Raw genomic sequence first — 11,922 nt, forward strand, 5'->3', positions numbered from 1 at the left:
GCAACTGGGATCAAAGCAGATCAATTTCTGAAAGAATCAAAGTAAAGATTTAAGAGTAAGGAACTTTTTCTACCTGAGTGTTCAGACCAGAGAAATCTACTCTTTTCCTTAGTTCTACCAAGAGAATCCATCACAGCTAGTCTGAAAGTTTGCTAAACTGAAACCATTTGGCATTAAACTGACTCTAACTCATAGTGACCTATGTGAGTTAATACTCATTTCATTATTATTTTCTACTCAGGTATTGTATAAACTGGATGAATGGAATTATGGAATTCTTGATGAAGTCTAGTGTACATTTATTTTTATAGTATAAAATGCTGCTTTGTGGTAGTGAAACTCACTTAGACCCAGATTAGTACGGACATACAAGACAAAATTGCTAATTAAGATAACAAACTCATGTTTTAATTTTGAATGTGATACCTTGAGATTTTCTTTTCATTCTTTAAATACAAATTGACTAGTCATATGAAACACATTTTAAACATTCTTTGATTAGAAGGGCATATTTTTCTAGGACCCTCTGACAATTACTGTGGAGTTTCTCTATAGTTTGTTGTACACCACTGGTAGTTTTGCATTGTTGAGGTGAGGAAGATATATCAAATAAGAGGCTCATGTGTCTGTGTTTTTTCTACTCATATGTAATGTTGGGAAGTTGTGAGAGACATATGGGGTATGGGAATTGGCATCATCATGCTGATTGCTTAGGGTACCCTGTGGCTGTCCCAGTATTAAACTCTGTGGATGTGGAGATCAATGGGACATGATCCCTGCCCTCAAGAACCTGCTTGACCACACAAAGAAAGAATATGTATGTTGACCAATAAATGCAGCCAAACACCAAAAGAAGAAGTAAGCTAAGGGGTGAGCAACTAAGGAAATTGAAGAGGAAGTAAAACTTGAGATGAGATTCAATAAAGAAGAAAGGCCATGTTCAGCTTGTTGTTAAACATCAGAAATTATAAATATGCTGCAGGTATTCTTTTGGATGTGCAAATGTTACACAAAAATAAAAATGAGACAATATAAAGCTAGTGATGTGGGCAAAGATATAAATAAGACATGATCTAGTGGTTAAGGGATAATGAGTAGATTGGTTATACTGCCAAGAAAAGAATTCTGTAGGTATTTTCTATTTATGAGGATGTTCAGGGAGTTGTAGGGGCTGTGACTGACAGGTTAAGAAATCTGGATTGTGGTCGATACTAAATGACATTGAACACCAACAGCCATGAAGATGGCACAGGACCAAGCAACTTTTCATTCTGTTATACATGTGGTCACCATGAGCCAACTTAATGACAATTAACAACAACAATAAACGTCATCAAAGGTAGCATAGCTTACATTCTAACAATTTGGGATCAAGTGATGAAGACCCTGTGATGGGCACTGAATAGGGTAAATTGTCATTCATATCTTAGCAAGAAGTAACCAGTCAGTAAATGCAAATTGTATTTAATTGCAAAAAAAACAATAAGAGACCCTCCCAAAAGACTCTGGATGATAGCAGATGTTTCGTGGTGGTAAAAATTTGTTGGCTCTTGGATAACTTTTTCACAGCTTTTTCCTGTGTTTTTTTTTTCTCTAAGTTATTATCACTTCTAGCCTTTTCAATAGGAATATGGCTTGAACAGAAGAGAATGTGAAAGCTTAGTTTTTGCCTATGAAATTGTATAAAGTATGCACAGTATACTAACTTCTCCCTCTCCAACCCCCTTCCTCACAATGTGGAGCCTTGGATACTTTACAGACAATTTGTTCATCTTGAACAGCTGGCGTACCTGTCTATATTGATGTTGTATAGATGATGCTTGGTGGTCTCAAAGCTTTTCAATACTTGTCAATGAAATTGTAAAGGTGGATTCCAGAATTCTGAACTTTGAGGGCTTTTTTTTGGAAATGAAATGAATAATATGTGTTTCAAAGTCAGTATACACCTATCACCTCTGATGTTGAGTAGTCATAAAATGAGACATATCCTTGAAACAGTGTGGTAGATGATCACACAGGTTTTGTTTTGTGTGTATATTTTCAAAGTCAAGTGTGTTCTGAAAACGACAAGTTTTATAATCTTTATTCTTTCTTTTCTTTCTCCCCAAAAGGATCTTCTTAAGAAATGCTACTCTGCCAAAGCATCTTACCTCTTCCAGCAGGATAAATTCTATGATGTCAGCTACGACACGGGAGACAAATCTATCCAGTGTAGCAGAAGACCAGATGCATTCAAGTTCTGGATGACCTGGAAGGCCTTGGGCACATTAGGCCTTGAAGAAAGGGTGAATCGTGCTCTTGCTTTATCTAGGTACCTGTCTTTGTGTGTGTGTGTGTGTGTGTGTGTATGATCATGTAAATCTGTGATAGAAAGACTCAATGAAAGTAACATTTTCAGTGTCTGTACGTGTTCTTTTATTTTGCATTCCTTCTTTCATTTAACAAACATTTTCTTGGTACCTATTATGTTTTAGAGATTGTGAATAAAGCAGTCTTAACCTATGCCCTCAAGGATCCTAGCCTAGTGAGAGATAGTTCAGGTGATAAGCAGATAAATTATGGGATAGGTGAACCTGTCTTTTGGAAAGGGGAGGTACATAATACTCCAGGAGCACTGAGGAGTTCTCTTATTCTGTTTGTGATGGGCATTGGCAGAGGCTTCTTGAAGAAAGTGGCATTCAACTAATGAAAAAAAAGGGAATTATCCAGGAACACCAGACCCAAACCTTTGGAAGTGAAAGAAATCATGGGAACTTTAAGGACCTGGAAGCAGATCTGTGAACAGGAAGCTTAGAATGTGAGACTGGTGTAAAGGAGTAGTGTGGAAGGACATGTTTCCTTGCCTTTTTGTAATATTAGAAACAAAGCTTTCGACACTATTTTAAAAGACATTAGAAAAGTTGTTGAGATATAGGTGCCAGGCTGCCAGCCACCTGAATAGGACTGTACTGATGAGCTTTAATCAGTGGATGCAAAGAAGTAGGCCACCCTGGCAGGTGTAAACTGTTAATGCGTTCAGTTGCTAACCAAAAAGTTGCAGGTTTGAGTCCACCCAGAGGTGGCTCAGGTGAAAGCCCTGGGGATCTGCTTCTGAAAAATCAGCCACTGAAGCACACGTGGGGTCAGCATGAGTCAGAGTCAACATGACAACAACTGGTTCATTCCTTTATAAATGTGTGTGTAAATGTGTTTCATTGGGCCTGCACTGCACAGCTGCTTCCTGGCGTTTTAAAAAAATTCAAACATTTAAACATTCAAAATGTTTAACAATAATAAGTTTCTTAAACAGATCTAGATTTTTGCTTCTCTTGAAAGATCGGAAGGCTCTCACATTGCAACAAAAAGCTTATCATGACAGGGCATGGTTCTCCTGAGGACCACAGTTCCGATGACTTCCTGTTTGTGTCTAGCCTTTTTTAGTTGAAACTCAGAAAAACCAAACTCACTGCCATCGAGTTAATTCAGACTCATAGCAACTCCCATTGGATTTCAAAAGCAGTCATTAATTGTTATACGTAGAGCACCTGAAACAGTGCCTGACATCTGGTATATTGTCTATGAGTTTTAGAATATAATAACTAAAACTCATAGACTGTAGACACTAGAGTTTATGATCCCTGGTTTGGATAGTCTCTCCTTTGTTCGTTACTCACATATTATTTGCTAAAAACCAAAGTGTCTCCTTAAAGATTTCTGACACTAAGAAATTGTATTGGGGTAAGTGTCTGTTTTCCTATTATTGTGTGTTACTGTTGAGTTGGCCCCAGCCACGATGACCCCATGTGCAATGGAACAAAATGCTGCTTCCTGGTCCTGCACCATCCCCATGATCCAGTGTGGATCAGACCATGCATAGGGTTTTGTTGACTGATTTTCAGAAGTAGATAGCTAGGCCTTTCTTCCTACTCCATCATAGTCTGGAAATTTTGCTGAAACCTGTTCAGCATCATAACAACATGCAAACTATTAGATAAGTGGCTGTGCTTGAGGTCCATTGATTGACCAGGAATTGAATCTGGGTCTCCTGCATGGAAGGCAAGAATTTCACCACTGAACCACAAATGCTTTATTCTTGAGGGTCCTACATCAGTGAACTCCAAGAAAACCAAACCTATTGCCATCAAGTTGATTCTGACTTATAATGACCTTATAGGGCAGAGTAGAACTGCACTATAGGGTTTTCAAGGCTGTAAACCTTTATGGAAGCAGACTGCCACATCTTCTCTTGTAGAGCATGGTGGGTTTGAATCCTTGACCTTTTGGTTAGCAGCTAGGCTCTTTAACCAATGCACCAATAAGGTTCCTTAGAGTAGGGATGGTGGTGATCAAGACAGTGGTGAACGTTAAACAAGTAAGTCTCTAATTACCAAATGACATGCTTTCCTTGAAGGAAATGAGAGAATGTCATATACAATATAACTATTGAGTGTTCAGCCCTCCCTTGGCACTGGGGAGGGTGTCAATTCCCCCTATAGCATATATACTGATACTAGATGAGGGGTGAGTCTTTATTAAAGTAGAGAGCAAGTGCCTACATTAGAAGTAGGATGATAGCTACCCTGTAGTGAAAAGATGAAACCACCTGCCACAACTATTCATACTTCACCGCCGTCGAGTCACATTCAACTCATAACAACCCCTCCTTGGGTTTCCGAGGTGGTATCACTACGGAAGTAGATTGCCCAGTCTTCCTTTCAAGGAGTGGCTGGTGGATTTGAACTACCAATCTTCTGGTTAGCAGTCAGATGCGTTAGGCACCACACCACCAGAGTTCCTATATATTCATAGTTGCCCGTTAAATTAAAATAAAAGTTCAGGGTGCTGTGTTTCCTTTTATTTTTTTTTGCATTTTCTCATACTATTCAAATGTGGTAGAATCTCTGCATTATTTCACTAAGTTGCTAAGTAATTCAATGATAGGTGTCTTGAAATAAGGCTTGATATAAATATTTGATGATTGTATTTATTTTAAATTTAACATTCATCTCAGGGTGGAATTTAGTTTATAGTCTAAGGATACTTTCTAATTTTTGCAGAGAAATATCACAGGAGGATAAATGTTAACATTTCAATTCAATTCAACAAACATTTATTGTTTATACATGTTTGTCAAGTTCAATTGAATTGAATTAACATTTCAGTGAGCATCACTGTAGACTTTGTGACCTGTATTTAAATTCTTGAAAAATAATCCCTCCTATTTTGTGCTGTTACTCAAAATAGTTTTATTGCCTTAAATTTCTACATGACATCCAACACTCTATTCTTGGGTGGTGGTGGGGGCAAAATCCTCTTGGTCTCCCACAACTGATGCCAAACAAAAGGACAGAGTCTAAGGTATGTCACTTGGAATGAATGTGAAATTATAAATGTGGAAATTATAAATGTGCCTCTAGGGTTAAAAATTGCAGTAAATTAGCAGCAGAAAGGTTTTATTTTCATGATGTTATTTATTTTCAAATTCATTTAATTAGTTTGTGGTTCTGCTCTTTGTGAAAGTTGGAACAATCTGGGCTCCTATTCTGTTTACTTGAGCCTGTGCAAGTGATATGTGGATAAACTGGCTCTAAGGAGGAGAAAAGAAAGGAAAAAAAAAGCCCCAATTTGTTATGTCTGCCAATTTCCATGGTGTAAATACTCCCATCAGGGCAAATTATGAACTACCAACAGCTACAGTTTGAAAAACCCTAAATATTTAACAATCTCTTCTCACCAGCCAGTACAAGCTAGCTTTAGGACATTGCTGATTATGTGAGCCAATAGAATCAGTCAAAACCACTGACTAGTGAGAGCTAAATAACCATTTCCATCAAACCCACTAACCCGTGGACACTCACTTCAGGGTTTACCTAATAAAAATGAATTTCATCCACGGACAGTAGGCTCTACTTGACATAATTTCTAAGTCAGAGTGACGTTGTTTTATCTCCAAGAAGTGTAATTTCCTTCAGTAGATGGTAACTGTACCAAAATAAAGCTGCTCATGCTCATTTTCTTATAATTTAGGGAGCACATAATTATTGGCAAGCTAACGTAACTAAGATATCTATTTACCTAAAAAAAAAAAAACTCACTGCCACTGAGTCGATTCTATTTACCTAGACATACCCAAAACCAAAAGAGGCAAACCCACTAACACTGACTCAATTCTGACTCAATAGTGACCCTATAGGATAGAGTATAGAACTGCCTGATAGGGTTTCCAAGGCGCTGTAAATCTTTAAGGAAGCAGACTGCCACATCTTTCTCCCAGGGAGCGGCTGATGGATTCAAACCACTGACTTTTGGTTAGCAGTCCAATGCTTGACCACAGCACCACCAGAGCTCTCTCAAATCCATTGACCCATTGCCCTTGAGCCTATTCTGGCTCACAGCAACCCTATAAGACAGAGTAGGACTACTTCTATGGGGTTTCCAAGGTTGTAAGTCTTCATGGAAACAGACTGCCTCATCTTTCTCCTGCAGAGTGGCTGCTAGTGTGTTCCAACAGCCAACCTTTCTGTCAGCAGCTGCACATTTAACCACTGTGCTGCCTAAGCTCCTTCTCATGTGTTTTAGATACTAGAAAAGCTGTGGAACTCCCACTCTCACCCTGCAGCGTGATTGCATAGAGACTATGTTTCTTTTGAAATGTGTATATTGGCTTTAAGATTTAAGGACCATGTTATAATGGACCAATGGATTACCATCACTCTAATCAGATAGGTCGCTTCCTCCTCCCTTGGGAAAGCAGAAAAGACACTTTTAAGAGGATGATGATCCTATTTTATGGGTTGTCAGAAATCCAGCTCCTGGAAGAAAAAAAAGTAGTGCTTAGAAGATCTCTAATATCTTCCTAATTTTCATTTGACCTTTGCCATTCCAATCAAGGAGGGACCTTTCTCTCAAGAAATATTCATGATGAATGAATTGCTTTCTCTTTTGGTTCTTTGGAACTCAGTGACTTTGGGAGCCTAAAGTAACATATGATTATTAAGCATAATTGAAACCCAGAGGGCTGAGATTCAAAACTAACCCCTCTGGCAGGTGACTGTGGTCTATGATCTGCTCAGGAAAGTAAAAAATGTTTTACAGACCCTGTTGCTGAGGATGCCTTCTGGGCTTTTGTCTCTGCACTCGGGTTAAATGGATATTCGCGAAAGGGTAATATTCACTGTGAGCCTGGAGGAATCATGGGAGTCATATGTGTAAGTCTTTTCAACAACAACAGTTCAGGAACTCCCATTCTGCTACTTTGTACAGTCTCTAGTGTATTGTTTATTTATTCCCTTGACATTCAGTCTCCACAATATCTCAGACGGAATTCATTTCACAGACATGCGTGAATACTGAGGGATTTATTGTGATCAGTATGGAAAAGATGAGCCATTACATAATGACACTTTTGTGAGAGTCTAGAAGACTATGAAAGGACCAGTATTTTCTTTCTTACCTTCTTCTTCTTTTTTTTTTTTTTTTTTGTTTATTGTGATTTGGGTGAAAGTTTACAGAGTGAATTCATTTTCCATACAGCAGTTCATACACATTTTTTTTGTTTAAATCAGTAATTCTTCAAAAATCATAGCTGCCATAGAGTGTATCATGTGGAAGTCTGTGATGAATCACACAGGCCACACAAGCCATGAATCATACAACAGTCACACAAGTAATATATTCTGATATGTGCAGAGCATACAGAAAGCAGATGAAAAAAACCTCAGAAGTTCTGAGAGGCTCAGTGCATCAGAAGAAATTTCAAAATGACATGAAAGTGGGAGAAGACCTTGGTTCAGAGTGGTTGAGGGAGACACTAAGTGACTGGTAGATTGAGAAATTGATAGGAAAGTTTATTTCCAGAAAAGAAAGAATGTTGTGTAAAAGAACAAATAAAATCTAGAAAAATTAAGTTGACTCATAGTGAATCAGAGAACTGTGGGAACCTAACGTTGGAAGCATACTTGCAAACAAAGAGGGAAGGTGTTTGGGAGCAAGATTTGTCACTCATATATGCTGCAAAATCAAGCCAGAATCTTAATATCAAAAGTTTTACCCCTAATGTCAATAAGACAGTACTGCCAAGATGGCAGAATAGGCAGAAAGACTGCACAGACTCTCTTCAACAAAGAAAAGAGGAACAAATTAACACACATACAGAAGATAATCCTGGACCCCTGAACTTTGAAAGGAAGGATATAGAAGTGGACTAAACTCCAACTAGCAGAATTTGCATGAAAACACCAAAAAAGGAGACATACAGAGATGTGATCTGGAGTGATCCTGATGGCACAGACAGCATGGATATTGCTAAGTGGTGGTAGGACCTAAGAATTAACCTAAAAATCAGCCATGCTAGCCAGAGACTGCATGGAGGACTGCTCTGGTACCTGGGGAATAAAAGGAAAGCAGCAAAGAGGAAGGCAGACTGAGCTGTGGACTTTTGTCTGTCCAGAGGGCACAGCCATTTTGAATGTTTACAAGTGGTTTGACCATTTTGGATAGTAAAAGAGACAGTGTTCTTCCAGATTCCAGGGACTCAAGAACAGCCTCTACTTGTCAGGAACCACAGGATATTCCGGAGGGGAGGACTGGAAAGGTGCAACATTCCCCTTGTTACTCTTATATCCCACACCCTCTTGGTGAAAGAAGATGCAGCCATCCCTCACTCTTTCCTACCTTTTAGGCTGGCAGTTATCCCATCCCAGTCTATGTGACCATTTGCAGCCTGGGTGCCCTGCCTTGCCCTGCAGTGATATATATATATATTTTTTTTTAGTTTGTTTGTTTCTGTCTGTTTTAAACTACTACTATTATTACTTTTGCCCTTTTTATTATTATTCTTCATTTTTCCCTTCCCAGGTTCAAGTTTTCAGCTTTTTTTCTTTTCCCTGTTCCTGGTTCCACTTTTTTTTTTCTTTCTCATGGTAAGCCCTGTTCCTTGTTTTTCTTTTTGTGTTTTTCTGATTTTTTCCTTCACTATACTCCTTCTCTACCTTTTTTTACCATCTCTCCAAAGAGTGCAGACTTTTTTTTTTTTTTTGCCTCTTCTTTTTTGTTACTGTTCCTGAGTGATTACAGGGTATGTTTTTTGTCCACTTGCTTTTATTTATTTCATGGTTATTCAATTGTTATTTTTGTCTGACTGAGTGGGAAACAGCAACAGTCCCCATACAACACAACTACACCCACACCTCCTGCAGTTTCACTTACTAAGTGAGAGCCACCACTTCCTTCTCCACCAATGGGCCAATGATAAACAACCACCAAGAAATGCCTGACTCACCTTTAGCTGCTCTTCACAAACAGTTAACAGAGATCTAAATACAACAATGTCACAATCTCTCGGAGGTAATAGATCATCACAGTCCACACAAAAAAGCAAGATAAAGTGATAGAAACAAGGGAGCAGGATACAGACCCAGAACACATCCCTGAGGAAGAAACAGCATTGGAAGTCCCTGATAAGGAATTCAAAAGAATTATATTTATGTATCTTCAAAGTATTGAAAGACAGATCAAGGAAAAGACAGACAAAACCCTAGAAGAATTTTGTAAAAAAATACAAGAACAAAATGACAAAATAAATGAAAAATTAGAAATGATTCATAATCTACAAATAAAAATCCAGAAGATTAATACTAAATTGTCAGAAATAGATAACATGTTAAAAGGGCAAAGGGGTAGAATTGATGCAATGGAAGACAGAATTAATGAGATTGAAGACAAATACCTGAATATTTCTTTGGAAAGGGAGCAATCAGGAAAAAAAGATCACAACAAAATGAAGAAAGCCTAAGATTTGTGTGAGATACCATCAAAAGGAATAACCTAGGTGTCATTGGAATTCCAGAACAGGTAGAGAAAAATAAAACTACTGAGAAAATTGTCCAAGATTTGATCAGGGAAAACTTCCCTGATATGATGAAAGATGAGAATATATCCATTCAGGAAGTCCAATGAACACCAAACAGGATAGACCCCCAAAAGAAAATCACCAAGACATATCATCATCAAACTCATCAAAACCAAAGACAAAGAAAGAATCCTGCAAGCACCATAGGAAAAACAAAAAGTAACTTACAAAGGACAACCAGTAAGAATAAACTCTGATTTCTCACCAGAAACTATGCAAGCAAGAAGGCAATGGGAAGGTATATATAAAAATCTGAAAGAGAAAAATTTTCAACCAAGAATTATCCACCTGGCAAAATTGTCCCTCAAATATTGTGGTGAAATGAGGAGATTTCCAGATAAGCAGAAACTAAGGGAATTTGTTAAAACCAGACCAGCCTTACAAGAGATACTAAAGGGAGTCCTTTGAACAGAGAACCAAAAATAACAAACAACAACCAACTGTTAACACACAAGATGCCATCACCCAGAAACCACAGCTATGGACATATCAAAAGTAAAATAAGCTTAACAGACTGTAAACAGGGAAACAGAGACATCAATTGGCAAATGAGGACAACTAAAAACTAAAAAGAGGGAAATTATTGTGTAGTTACAGAATTTCTAAATGGTGAGGAAGTCAAGCGAGTTGCAAGATAGAATGGACTGTTCTAAACTTGGGGAGAAAATTATAAATCTCAGGGTAATCTCAAAGAAAAATGATAAACTTTCACATCACAATAAAAAAGAGGACAAACACAAATATTCAGCAAATACTAAAACAACAGCAATGAAGGAAATGATAACACGATTCATAAACAATGAGATCAGCACAGAAAATAATGTGGAACAAAGAAACCAGGGACACCATGAAAAAACACATAACAAAATGACAGCAACCAATTCATACTTGTTGATAATTACACTGAATGTTAATGGATTAAATGTACCCCTCAAGAGACAGAGAGTTGCCGACTGGATAAGAAAACAAAATCCATCAATATGCTGTCTACAAGAGACACACCTTAGAGACAAAGACAAAAATAGACTAAAAATCAAAAGTTGGAAAAAGATATATCAAGCAAATGGCAACAGTAAAAGAGCAGGAGTGGCAATATTAATTTCTGATCAGATTGAATTTAAGACAAAAACCACCATACCAGACAAGGAAGGACATTATATAATGATTAAAGGATCAATTGAACAAGAAGATATAACCATAATAAATGTCTATGGACCCAATGAAAGATCCCCAAAATACATAAACCACACTTAAAAGGAGTTGAAAATGCAAATAGATGACTCCACAGTCATAGTGGGAGACTTTACTATACCACTTTCGGTGAAAGATAGAACAACTGGAAAGAAACTCAACAAAGATGCAGAGGAGCTAAACAATACAATCCAGCAACTTGACCTTATAGACATCTACAGAGCAATTCACCTAATAACAGCGCAATGTACATTCTTTTCCAGTGAACATGAAATATTTTCCATGACAGATCATATGTTAGGTCTTAATAAATTTGAAAACATTCAAATTCTGCAAAGCATCTTTTCAGATCATAATACTATCAAATTATAAATCAACAATAGGAAGATCAACAGAAAAAGAGGAAACACATGGAAACTGAACAATGCCCTCCTTGAGAAAGACTGGGTAAGAGGAGAAATAAAAGTTGAAATTCAAAAATTTCTTGAATCAAATGAGAATGAAGACACAACATACAAAAATCTTTGGGACACAGCAAAAGCAGTGATCAGAGGCCAATTTATAGCTATAAATGCACACATCAAAAAAGAAGAAAGAACCAAAATTGACACTTTAAACCAACATCTCCAACATTTAGAAAAAGCACAAGAAAAGCCTACAGTCACCAGAAGAAAGGAAATAGGAAAGATTCAAGCAGAAATCAATGAAACAGAAAACAGAAACACTGTAGAAAAAAATCAACAAGACCAGAAGTTGGTTTTTTGAAAAGATCAATAAAATTGACAAACCACTGGCAAATTAAACAAAGGAAAAGAGGGAGAGAATACAAATAACATGAATAA

The 11,922-nt window shown here is 37.5% G+C and overlaps 1 protein-coding gene across 1 annotated transcript in view; it reads left to right on the forward strand.

Moving 5' to 3' along the window:
- The window catches only part of GADL1 (glutamate decarboxylase like 1), a 181,975-nt gene that overhangs the window by 63,534 nt on the left and 106,519 nt on the right, over nucleotides 1–11,922 (forward strand). The window contains exon 11 of the mRNA XM_007957364.1: nucleotides 2,112–2,311. Within this exon, the coding sequence (XP_007955555.1) occupies nucleotides 2,112–2,311 (200 nt within the window). The remainder of the gene's footprint in view (nucleotides 1–2,111; nucleotides 2,312–11,922) is intronic.

This window comes from Orycteropus afer, unplaced genomic scaffold (genome assembly GCF_000298275.1).
Source record: "Orycteropus afer afer isolate SDZICR_OR568_19922 unplaced genomic scaffold, OryAfe1.0 scaffold00734, whole genome shotgun sequence".
Classification (NCBI taxonomy): domain Eukaryota; kingdom Metazoa; phylum Chordata; class Mammalia; order Tubulidentata; family Orycteropodidae; genus Orycteropus; species Orycteropus afer.